Source organism: Microtus oregoni, unplaced genomic scaffold, assembly GCF_018167655.1.
Source record: "Microtus oregoni isolate MIOR12 unplaced genomic scaffold, Mior012 000001F_ref0000356, whole genome shotgun sequence".
Taxonomy (NCBI): Eukaryota; Metazoa; Chordata; class Mammalia; order Rodentia; family Cricetidae; genus Microtus; species Microtus oregoni.
This window is the reverse complement of record NW_024543060.1, coordinates 79,961,900-79,975,291: the sequence shown is the minus strand read 5'-3', so window position 1 is coordinate 79,975,291 and position 13,392 is coordinate 79,961,900. Positions and strand designations below refer to the sequence as shown.

General features: G+C 35.3%; 1 protein-coding gene across 1 annotated transcript in view; it reads left to right on the top strand.

Annotated features, from left to right (window-relative positions):
* The window catches only part of Cep290 (centrosomal protein 290), an 81,096-nt gene that overhangs the window by 58,789 nt on the left and 8,915 nt on the right, over positions 1-13,392 (top strand). The window contains exons 40-48 of the mRNA XM_041664539.1: positions 1-123; positions 2,478-2,623; positions 2,935-3,090; positions 4,824-4,947; positions 7,062-7,190; positions 8,502-8,588; positions 10,342-10,506; positions 11,155-11,277; positions 12,687-12,859. Of these exons, the coding sequence (XP_041520473.1) occupies positions 1-123; positions 2,478-2,623; positions 2,935-3,090; positions 4,824-4,947; positions 7,062-7,190; positions 8,502-8,588; positions 10,342-10,506; positions 11,155-11,277; positions 12,687-12,859 (1,226 nt within the window). The remainder of the gene's footprint in view (positions 124-2,477; positions 2,624-2,934; positions 3,091-4,823; positions 4,948-7,061; positions 7,191-8,501; positions 8,589-10,341; positions 10,507-11,154; positions 11,278-12,686; positions 12,860-13,392) is intronic.

The following is a 13,392-nucleotide window of genomic DNA, read 5'->3' as shown; positions in this document are numbered from 1 at the left end:
AGCAAACCTCTGCTAGATAATAAGCAAAGTTTAATTGATGAACTTCAAAAAAAAGTTAAAAAACTTGAAAGCCAACTGGAAAGAAAGATGGATGACGTCGACATAAAACCAGTGAAGGAGAAGGTCTGTGAAGTGCACTCATTAATAGTTTACACTAAATGGAGTATTTATTATTATTATTATTATTAATGCACTCATTAATAGTTTACACTAAATGGAGCATTTATTATTATTATTATTATTAATGCACTCATTAATAGTTTACACTAAATGGAGCACTTATTATTATTATTATTATTAATGCACTCATTAATAGTTTACACTAAATGGAGCATTTATTGATAAACAGAAATTACTCTAATAGTTTTACACTAAATGGAGCATTTATTGATAAACAGAAATTAATAGTTTTACACTAAATGGAGCATTTATTGATAAACAGAAATTAATAGTTTTACACTAAGTGGAGCATTTATTGATAAACAGAAATTACTCTAATAGTTTTAGACACACTGTTTATGGTACTGAATAAGGCTGAGATGTCTAAGGCAGCTTTCTGACCTTTAGAAGAGTTGCACTGCCCTTGAGGTCACACCTGGAGTGCACCTCCATGTCCGTTCCTGATACTGCAATGCAGTCTGTGTCTCTTACATCCTGTAGCTCATGAGTGTACCATGCTCCCCATCTATCTGCTCATCTCATTGCTCAGTCCTAGTGAAGGGTTCCCTTACCTGCTGCCAATCGCTTACTTCATTCTCCCAGAGATTATTTATATTTCTAGAAGTCAGATTACTCTCTGAATACAGTAAAAAATAAATATCAGGAAATGTTTTGTAATTTCAAAAGGATACTTATAAGCTGACTTGAGTAAATAAGGTTAGAAACTAATTTGGAGAAAGCATATTGAAGGGTATTGGTAGGCTGAAAGACCAGCTCTCAAGGCTACTCCCAGGGTTTGTAGAAAACCCCACAGCATAGTGAAACTGAACTTAAGGTTCCTCTATCTGAGGGGTATGGGAGAAATTCATACATATGCTATTCTGGTCATGCTCTTTATTATTCTATTTTTTGTTTTCTAATTTTCTCCTAAGCTCTAATTCCTTCTAGTTCTCCTTTGTTTCAATTTTCTGTTCCAATTCTTAGTTCCAGTTCTTTTTTGCTTTTTTGTTCACATAGCTTAAATATATTTTTTTAGACATGACATCCCATTTATAATAAACATTATGTTTTATAATATTTCCCATACTAGTCTAAATGAAATTTAAAGTCAACATAAGCTTCTATAATTTCAATGTTATAAATGTACTAAATGAAATTGGTAAAAGTGTAAAAATAATTTATAAAAGAATGAGCATGATAATACATTGTTCATATATAAACATGTATACTAGAAAAATAAGGTAGCCGTGTATTTGGGCCTTATGTAGCATTATTGTGAGTTCAGAGCTCTAATAGACTCTGATGTATATTTTGTAAAAATATGTTCCAATTACAGTTCAAATGATCTAAATTGTATTGCTGCTCATAATTTGATTTCCAGTATGGTAAGCAATTGTTGGTAGTATTTTCAGCAAAATTATGCCTAAGCTTTATTTTAAAGGGCAATTGTATTCTTACTAAATTCAAGGTATAAGGAAAACGTAAAAAATTTTGGTGTTCATATGGTAAAATGGAATTAAATTCTTGGTCAATACAATTGTGAGAACTGTTTTAACTATGTAAACTCCCAGGAGGACTTGTTCAGAACATAGGACTGTTGTGTATCACATGGCTTTCTTGTGTAGCTTTTATTGTAATACTAGCAACCATACCACTACCATCACTGTTACCAGAGAGCTTACTCCTATAAGACCCTACAGCCTGCCGTTTTCTATTTTTTAATAGCATTTATCACCACTTAACTTACTCAGTATATGTATAACTTTTTATTATGTATATTGCCACCACTCAAGTTTGTTCAACAAATAAAAATTGTAAGATTTGCAAACCTTGGCCTTTATAGCCTTTATATCTGGCTTATACATCTTTTGCTCTTCATATCTAGAAAACAGCAGGCACATGGGCAGCACTAAGTAAATACAATTGGATGGTAAAGTAATGTGCATTTAGACCAGAGTGAGCTACAGTATTAGGAAAATGCGATGCTATAACAAGATTGAAGTGGTCATTCACATAGAATTATTTTTAGAAGCTTCCTTAAGTAAACCATGTATGTAAATTTTCATTTGGCTTCTTAAGGTTATTGGAATTAGTTCAGATCTTCCCTAAGACTTACCTGTCAAGTAATCCACAAAGCCTACTTAAATTGAAGGCCTTTTTTCTAATAGTTTGCCATACTTAATGGTTCTAGAATTTATGAAGCAGAATGAACTATTTATATATTAACTTGAAAGCATAGTTCAAAATGTGGATTGGCATTTAAAATGAGACTAAAAGTAACACCAGCAGTTTTGTAACCCATTTGTTGCTGTTTACAGAGTGCTAGAGAAGAATTAATTAGGTGGGAAGAAGGTAAAAAGTGGCAAACCAAAGTAGAGGGAATGCGCAGCAAACTAAAAGAGAAAGAAGGGGAAGTCCACAGTCTAGCGAAGCAGCTGAGTACTCTGAAGGAGCTTTTTGCCAAGTGAGTTTAAATTTCATTATAAAACTAATACTGTGTAAATTTTTATCCTGAAATCATGTAGTTTATTTTATTTGATAAATGACAAGTTTGCTAGTTTAGGTTATTTATGATTCATATTTTATTGTCTTTAAAATGTGGTAAAATGTATTTTACCTATGAATGAATTATCTATGATTGTCACATAAGTTCATACCAACTACAGAATGGTACACTTACTGCATATGAAATCGATGATGACTGAACTACGATTTAATAAACCACGCAGAAATTGTAAAAGATCCATTCTTGTTGTTCCTTACTAAACTCTACAGAGCTGATAAAGAGAAACTTACACTGCAGAAGAAACTGAAAACAACAGGCATGACTGTCGATCAGGTTTTAGGAGTGCGAGCCTTGGAGTCGGAGAAAGAGCTGGAAGAGTTAAAAAAGAGAAATGTGGACTTAGAGAATGACTTGCTACACATGAGGTAATCCATTGCATGGAGTTAGAGAGCCTGTGCTGTGGAGGTTGCTGGCTCGTACATGTGGAAATACAAATGTATTGCTTCCAGTACGCATAGGCAGCTCTTTACCATTCCTCTCTGGAGCTTCCCGTGCTATTGTTGTGATCCTCCCAGTGTCTCTCAGCATTGTTATTTGGGTAGAACTGGACTTTAGTTAAATACTTATATTCTATTCTTTGACTGCTAAACACATGTACCTAAGCAGGCACGAGGCAGGCAGAAAAGAGAAGCAAGGGAATTTTGTCTCCAGATTTAAGAAGTTTGAACATCTGAGTTTTATTTATTAAATTCATATATTAAAGAGAGGAAGGATATGACTTAGACAAAATCTTAGTAAAGATATAGAGATAAGAGTGAATTTTATTGTCTTCACATTAAGTATGCATGTATTTGTTAAGCGGGGAAACATCCTGGACAACAAGGTTTCACAGATTTGTTTGTGCTAGAGTAAAGTGGGTCTTGTAGCCAGCCTGTTAAGTTTGGACTTGACATGACAACATATATTGAAAACTTTAGAACTTTGTTGGGTCCTGAAGCTTTTTGAGAACGAAATACATGGTATGCAATTATTATGTAATGTTTTTAAGATAGTGGGTGTTTTAGCTCTTCTGCATAACTCCATGTAAACTAATGCACTTTAAAATGTTCATGTGTTTCTATTGGAATACACTTTAGCTGATGGATAAAGAAGTCTCTGTTGGATTGTTTTTTTATTGATATTTATTGAGCTCTACATTTTTCAGCTCCCCTCCCTGCCTCTCCCCTTCCCCCTTCAATCCTCCTTCAAGGTCTCCATGCTCCCAATTTATTCAGGAGATCTTGCCTTTTTCTACTTTCTACTTCCCATGTAGATTAGATCTATGTAAGTCTCGCAGTGTCTGCATTGTTGTCTATGTTCTCTGGGATTGTGGTTTGTAGGCTGGCTTTCTTTGCTTTATGTTTAGAAACCAACTATGAGTGAGTACATGTGATAATTGTCTTTTTGTGTCTGTGTTACCTCACTCAAAATGATGTTTTCTAGCTCTATCCATTTTCCTGCAAAATCAAGCTGTTATTTTTTTCTGCTGTGTAGTACTCCATTGTGTAAATGTACCACATTTTCCTTATCCATTCTTTGGTTGAGGGGCATTTAGGTTGTTTCCAGGTTCTGGCTATGACAAACAAAGCTGCTGTGAACATAATTGAGCACATGGCCTTGTGGCATGATTGAGCATCCTTTGGATATATACCTAAAAGTGGTATTACTGGGTCTTGAGGAAGGTTATTTTCTAATTTTCTGAGAAATCGCCACACTGACATCCAAAGGGGCTGTACCAGCTTGCATTCCCACCGGCAATGCAGAAGTGATCCCTTTTCCCCACAACCTCTCCAGCATAAGTTGTCATCGTTGTTTTTGATCTTTGCCATTCTTACAGGTGTAAGATGGAATCTCAGAGTTGTTTTGATTTACATTTCTCTGATGACTAAGGATGTTGAACATTTCCTTAAGTGTCTTTCAGCCATTTTAGATTGTTGGATTATTTTTTAATATAAATTATGATTCTAATTTATTTCTCATGAACTTTGGAAATTTGAAAATTTTAAGTTATAGTATTTACACACAGACACACACACACACATTTATTTCTTTTCTGTATCATAATATAATATATTTGAGAAAAAGTGAGTTTCTATAATCGTCTGATTGTTGTTCACAGGACCCACCAAGCTCTTCCACGAGATTCTGTTGTGGAAGATTTACATTTACAAAATAAATATCTTCAAGAAAAACTTCGTACTTTAGAAAAACAGCTATCAAAGGATGCATATCCTCAGTCTTTGGTAAGTATATATCTTCCTTCCAGCCCCCTCCTTTATAAGGCATAAAAGGGCAATTACATTCATCATCTGAATAGAAACATTAGCTCCTCCTCATTAATGCTGACACAACACATACACTTTTACTAACTAATGCTGAACTATCTCTTTAACCCTAACTGTTGGAACAGAGGTGAATCTTAAATCCTTGTGCTTTGTCTAAACTGATGGAACAGAGGTGAATCTTAAGTCCTTGTGTTTTGTCTAAACTGATGGAACAAAGGTTAATCTTAAATCCTTGTGCTGTGTCTAAACCTTCATCACAGAGAGAGACGCTGCTGTGCGTCATATTTGGTAAGTGATGGTTAGCAAGTGTGCTGCATGCCCGTTTCCTCTCCAGTGTGGTCCATCTGGGTTCCACCACTATTAGTGTTCATAAAAACAAAAAATACAAGCAAAGCTAAGCTAAGACAAAATGCCATATAACCATACTCAGAACCAAAACTGAGAAGAAATAAATGTCACTGATGAGTTACATCATTGGCTATCTACAAATATTTTGTGGTATTTCATAAATGTTGTTGATCCCACTGAATTAAGTATGTAAACAATACCAAATAGTTTATCAAGCAAAATTAGGTCAGCTTCATGGATTTTTTCAACTTGAATTATGAACATATATCAGTTCCTAAAAGTAAGAAAATTAATAATTTTGTGAAAATGAAAATCTAAAACATAAAACTGAGAACATGAATAGGGCTGGTAAGGATAAGAAAATGAAAGGACATGTAGCCAGAAATGTCACTCACATAACGTTGGTCCAAGTGGACCTACTGAGGAGGGCCGTGATGTTGCCACCATGCGGATGCAGTGCACTAGTCTGCTGAGCATGCTTTATAGGCCAGATATGAAACCCATGTGTCAGTCCTGAAAAGTGCCTGCTCTGAGCACACTGTAGGCCTTTTTCTTTCTTAGCTGAGCTTCCTCAGTAAAAGCCATATACAGAGTGACAATATAACAAAGAATGTAGGATTTATAAAAGAAAAAACACCTATTAATATACAATTTTCCAGAAATTTGGACAATCCACATAATTGTTTTTAACTTTATTTTCAGAAAGTAAGAGGAGAAGTTGAAAATTTATTATATAGTAATTACATTCATGGGGTGATAAGAAATATATTAATATACCTTCATGTAAAATCTGCAGATATACTCTTTTCTAGAAGTCTTAAATTAAATTCATTAATAAATTTTTGTGAAGTCATTAATAAGTTGTTATAAGGCAGTCATTGGTACTGTTATCACTATTCAGACCAGCTATCTACCAGAAGTAGACAAATTTCAGGAAGAGAAAATAGCTTAGGAGTAGAGAGTTAAAGATTTCCATGTTTGATGGAGACCATAAAACCATCCAAGATGCCAAAGCTGTCAGCTGTGTAAATGTAGTAGACTAATCGTAGAGGAGCTTGCATACACACTTGGGCCCTGTGATAAGTAGGACCTGTTACTTAGTATGGCTTATGCCCATCACGATAGATAGATTGTATCTTCTTTCTTGCCATTGCCTTTATGTATATACATCCTGTAACAAAAAAAAAAAAAATTGACCAAAACTGCCTTCCTGCCAATGTTCTGTTACATATCTCATCAGAATTACAGATTAATAGTAATGGGTTAAATTAGAGCTAATGGGCAAGCAGTGTTTTAATTAATACAGTTTCTTGGTGGCCGGACAAACAAGCGTCCCCCCGCAACACCTCTTAACTTGGTTATTTCTGTAAGGCAAACCAGATCACATTCTGAGATGGGGAGGAACAGTTTTATCCCTCTCAATTTGATAACCTTTATTTTGAACTAACAAAACCAGTATAGGATAGTTTAAACATTATAAGAAAATCTATGAAATCACTGTATTTATAGATTTTTAAGCCATATCTGACTTTGCTTTCTGTTTTAATTCTTAAAAATTACCTTCTTTGGAAGCTTCTAATCTATCTTTCTTGGTTTTGGTTTTATGTGATGTTTTCCATTTTCCACCCATATTCCTTTTTAAAAATTCACCTTTGACAATGTTACAGAGTATGTCTTTGTGACTTTTATTAAGTGTTGAACATATTCTAAACTTCATTTTCCAGACTTCAGAGTCAGATGATCATTGTCAGAAAGAGCAAGGACTGCAGAAAGAGAACTTGAAGCTGTCATCTGAAAATATTGAGCTGAAATTTCAACTTGAACAAGCAAATAAAGATTTGCCAAGACTAAAGGTAAATTTAATTTTATAAAAATACCTAACTTGATACATTGAAATTTACTTATATTACTTTCTAAAATGCATATTCATAAGGTATCTTTATCTTTGTGATGTTATGTTACATACATTTCCTCATTTAAGAGGCATCTATTGAGTCCCCACTTTATGGTTTTAGGGGCTAGAGATTAAAAATGTAAATTCAAGCGTTAATAAAATATCTTCCACTGAGAAAGATGCCAGTCAACAAGCAAACAGAGTGGTGTCATTCTCTGCTGATGGGAAGTGCTAGGAAAATAGGAAGTATTATTAATAGAAAGCAATTAGGATAATGAGAGAGCTTGCAGAGAAGGGCTGGTGGAGAAGTGAGGAGTCATGCTGACACTAAGAGTTCCACACAAAGAGGGTTGTACTGATAATAATTCCAGACAAGAGACTATAGAAGTGTCAAGTTCGTGTGTTACAAGGTAAGAAGATATTTTTTATATTTCATTAGTAATTGTAATAATTGAAATGTATTGTTTCTTTAGAAGTATTACTTCTAAAAATTTTTTTATCTTTGACTTTCTGTATCTTACCTATGGTGGTAGCTTTTTTCTTGGCTGTTTCAATCTTATTTTCTAATCAAGAACATTATCATTCTGTCATTTCCACTGGTGGTGATGCAATTAACCTTCATGCTTCTCATTCTGATTTCTACTCTGAAAAAATCAGTGCGATGCCCTCAGTCCTTTTTCTGTGTAATTGTCTGTGTTTGTGCATTGTGGGACAGCAACTCAGGGTTGGCCAATGGCCATATGCTTAGTAGTCTTTAATTTATGTAATGTGTTGTCTTAGTTGGGGTTTCAATTGCTGTTGTAAACTTCCTCAAAGCAACTGGGGAAGAAAGGGTTTATTTCATTTTAGTCCGTCAGGGAAAACCAGGGCAGGAACCTGAAGGCAGGAACTGAGTCCAAGGAGGAAAGCTGCTTACCTGTTTGCTCCTTGGGGCTTTCTCAGCCTGCTTTCTTGTAAAACTCAGGACCACTTGCATGGTTGACACCACCCATAGTGAGCTGGACTCTCCCACATCAGTCTTTAGTTAGGAAACTCCACAGACCTATAGCCTTTCTGGAGGCCTTTTCTCAGTTGAGGATCCTTTCTCTCAGGTTATTCCAGCTTGTGTTAAGCCCAACTAAAACAAGCCAGCACATGTCTGATATCAAATTTTTTTTGAGACACAGCTGTTGAGTTTGGTTGTATAGTTAAGACTTTTTATGCTTTCTTCCTCTTTTTCAAGACTGTATTATCATCATGACAGATTACTGTATTTTCTTTTATGTTTTAGAATCAAGTAAGAGATTTGAAGGAAATGTGTGAAATTCTTAAGAAAGGAAAAATGGACCTGGAACGGAAACTTGGTCAGGTCAGAGGGGTGAGTTTGTGTTCTTAGGAAGCTGACGCCAAAGCTTTAAGCTCCTTTTGATTTTGGGTGGTAGAGTGGTATAAACTGAAGCTCTCATAAAACAAAAGTTATTCAGGTAATAATACTATGACATACATGATGCATTCTGTGAAAACACTGAGTATTAATAGAAAGTTCTCGGAACAAATATCGACAGTAAACATTTGTTTCAAAGTGAAAATATGTAATTGTTTATGTACAATAAATATGCATATAATTTTATCTTTTTTAAGGAGTACAAGAATAAAAAAGAATATTTGACATTTTCTAAGTGTATATTAAAGTTTTATATAAATATTTGTTTTAGAATTTTTCATTGTATATTATGAATGCTAACTAAAATTTTAGTAGTTTTATTAATTCTCTGAAAATTTGGTACAATTTATGTTGATCATACCCACTTCCAACTCCTCCCCCATACTTTTTCCCCAGTCCACCCCCCTTTCCTAACCCTAACCCTCCAACCTTATATACTTTTTTTTTAAGTTAATAATGCATAGACTTCAGTTTATGCTGTTCACATACTTCTGGGTGTACGGTCATCCATAAAACATGGTCGACCTACCCTGAGCCAGACCTGTAATAAGAAACTGACCCTGCTTTCCCAGAGCTCATCACGTTTACAACTCATAGGTTTAGGACCCTCTTCCCCCAGCTGTTGTGAGTTCATCACTGCAGCAGCCCTGTCCTGCCCAGCGAGGAGTTAAGCACCTTCATGTACTCAGCTGTTGAAAATTAGCTAAATAACTAGTGAATTGTCTTTGTTGATGTCCTCACTAGATCATATATTAACAGAAACCAGATTTCTAAGCCACAGCTATTAGAGAAAATTGCCTTCATAATGATACTCCTGAACTGTGTAGACACATTGTTTCACTTTTGTCTTTTTACTCTGTGCACAGAAACAGAGCAATGATCCTCAACCTTCCTAATGCTGCGACCCTTTAATACAGTTCCTCCTGTTGTGGTGACCCCCAGCCATAAAATTATTTTCGTTGCCACTTCATAACTGTAATTTTGCAACTGTTCTGAATCGTAACATAAATATCTGTGTTTTCTGATGATCGTAGGTGACCCTGGTGAAAGTTCAACCTCCAAAGGGTCATGGCCCATAGGTTGAGAACCACTGTACAGAAAACAGCAATTATTAATGATAAGTACAGTAATGCTGTTGGTTATTTTTTTTTTGTCTTTGCTCCTTTGAGGTCTGCCACCCAGCTCTCAAACAAACACACAGAGTCTTATTATTATTTATAAATGCCCAGAATTACCTTGGCTTGTTCCTAGCAGCTTTTCTTAACCTAAATTATCCTGTCTACTTTTTGTCTCTGAGCTTTTACATTTTTCTGTTTTTGTATGTCTTTTCTTTCCTTCTTACTCGGTGGCAGGCTGTGTTGCTGGGTGGCTGACCCCTTTAATTCTCCTCTCCTCCTTTTCCCGATCCTCTCTCTTCACATTCTTCTCTTATTTTCTCTGACTACCAGCCCTGACTATTTCTCTCTCTTCCTAGCTAGTGGCCATACAGCTTTTTATTAGACCAATCAGGTGTTTTAGATAGGCAAAGTACCACAACTTCATAGGGTTAAGCAAACGCAACATAAAAGAATACAATACACCTCTGCATTGTTAAACAAATATTGTTAAACAAATAGACCTCTTTTGGCATTAGTACATCATAGTCTCTAAGATATGAATTTTTAAAAGTTTGTTTATTCCCTTGTAGTCTGGTAGAAGTGGAAAGACAATTCCAGAGCTAGAAAAAACTATTGGGTTAATGAAGAAAGTGGTTGAAAAAGTCCAAAGAGAAAACGAACAATTGAAAAAAGCATCAGGAATAATGACTAGTGAAAAAATGACTAATCTTGAAGAAGAAAATGAAAAATTAAAGGTAATTTTTATTTGATTTTATATGAATTGTTTTACTGTTTTTATTTACATTTTTAGGGAAAATATTAAATCTACTCACTGCACCAAATGTCCTGAGTGGATGTGGTTGCACTTGACAGTCAGAAATCTAAAGGTAGCTAGAGCATGGCCCTGCTTCTCCATTCTTACTGTTTCTGAACCAGTCGTTCTTTCTGGTGATAAATTATGTATGTCTAATTTAGATTTGATTTGTAAAGGGGGGATTCTGTGGGGGTCTCTCGTATTTCCTTTAAATCTTAACATAATTTTAATGTACAGACAAGGTTAGATACAAACTTTGGCTATAGATAAGTCGTTTGGGGAAAGTCTTCAATTGTAGTCATATCAAGTAAGGTATCTAAAACTAGTTTTATGAGTTAAATAGTAATCTTTATTTTTTTATTTAAGCGAATTAAAATATAATTGCTTTATTTGCCCCTTTTCCTCACCTCCCCCATCACCTCCCTTTCTGCTCTACCTTACTTCCTCCCAAATTCTTTCTTATTTGTTACATATAATGTGAATAAATCCATAAATAAACTTGCAGAGTCCATTTAATTTTGCTTGTATGATTCCATATAAATAATCATTTTATTGATTTTTTTTAATATGTTGCTTTATTAATTACCAGACTGAATTAGAAAAGCTTAAAGCTCACTTTGGACATCATTTGAGTACACAATATGAATCCAAGAACAAAGGCACCGAGAAAATTGTTGCCGAAAATGAACGGCTTCGGAAAGAACTTAAGAAAGTAAGATGTTTATGACAGGTTACCTTTATTGTCATTAAGTGACATAACTTGGCAAAATTAAAATCAATAGAGCCTTGATGCCAGTGTCTGTTTACAGTAGATCTTAAGAGTTATATTTTCATCAATTGGTACATTTATATGCAAATTTAGAGCTAAGGTGGCATCATGAAGAAACTGCTCACTCTGGTTCTGTTCCTACTTATTGGGAATCGTTCCAAGATGGATAATGTCTCTCTGTTCCTCCAGCTCCTCGTATATGAAACTCGGAGTAGTAAATATACCTGTGTCTTAGCTAAGCCTGGGGTTGAATGCCTGTCATCCCAGTATCCAGGCAGTGTAAGAAAGAGACCAGCTTGGGCTACATAGAGAACCCAGCTTAAAAAAGAAATATGCATACACATACATATACATACACAGGGCTCTTGAACCGTTTAAATGAGTTAATATTTATCCATATGACTTAGAGCAATGAACAACTTGAAGAGCAAAGAACAAAACCATTTCTTTATTAAGATTCCTTTATATTTAAATGGTGAAATGTCCCTTACTCCTGACAAATAGGTATTATTTTTAACTTACATTATCTAGTGAATGAATTGGGATCATTAATCTAAAGACTTTTAAAACAGTAACTGTATTGTGAAGTCAGAGCTGTGCTATATTGAATCTTAATCTTTACTACTGGGAATAATCTGTCACTTACATACTACGTGTGTTAATGGGCAGCACTCCTTTAAGTATTACAGAGTCAAAACAAGCATCTTTTAATGTAATAGCATTTCATTTGTTATTTTAGTAAATAAAACTTGCCTGAAGATCACAGAGAAAAACAGCTCTACTTACTGATCAGCCTTATAGACCAAGCATTGGCAACATACACCATTAATCCCAGTAGCCACACTAGTTGCCATAGAAACTAGGCAGTGCACGCCTTTATTCCCAGCCCTAGAGAGGATTATAAAATGCAAGGAGACAGCTCACCGTCTCGTTCTGAGATTCCTGGAAGCAGGATTGCCATTTCGGACTGAGGTAGAAGTAAGAACCAGTGGCTTGGCTGCTTTGCTTTTTGGACCCTCAGATGGAACCCCAATTTCTCTCTCTGAGTTTTTAATAATCGTGCTTCATTTTAAGGTGTAACAAGGTTAACTATCTCATTATTCTGAACATTTCCCTGAGAAACAAAGTTTCTTGTAAATATGTTTCTCTGCCTTCATTTATTTTATCTTTTGTACTAATTATTATGAATAGACTGCTGTTGTAGAGGAAAACAAACCTTTTTGCAGTTTTAAAACAATATAGCTCCAGCTTGTCTTATATTTTCCAGCATATAGTGATAATTTTCTATGCCTGGTATCTGTGTGAACAGTGTTATGTTTGTCAATGATATACCAACAAGCCTTTACTGACAGGAAATGGAAGCTTCCGAGAAACTGCGGATAGCTAAGCACAGCCTAGAGCTGGTCAATGACAAGATGGCAGTTCAACTCGAAGAGATGGCCAAGAGATTACAGTTTGCAGAACAGAGAGGGCCACAGCTGGAAGGTGCTGACAGCAAGAGCTGGAAGTCAATTGTGGTTACCAGGTAGGGATCAGTTTCACACTTGTCTGATGTTTAAAGAGTTAATAACTCTAGCGTTATTGACTTGAAAGATGACAGTATGCTGAATAACCCAATTATTTCCTGAACAACAGTTTGGTGCTTATCAATGGTTTTTCTTTCTGAGTTAAAATGACAAAACTCTGTTTCTTCCTTAAGTGTTTAGTTAGTTTTATTGGCAGGTTGCAGCGCAAAGCACAGATGAAACTGAGCTAACTCTCTGGAGCTCGTTGTGCATCATGAAGCTGTTGTCATGGGCTAGGGCTGATGCTGCCCAGCTTCTCCTGAATGATGGGTTCCTGCAACTTCAACTGCAGCTTCTTGTTTTGTTCACATATTTCTACCGCAGATATGTCCTAAACAATTGGGCCATTTTCTCTCAATCCATGCTGTTCTGGATCTAGGATGAGCTGCACTGCTTTTAGTTGTATACTTTCTCTACAGAGAGTCCAATAGATGAATATAGCAGCATGTTAGTATTTATTGGCCTTCACTTTCTCCTTTCCTGTGAACACTAT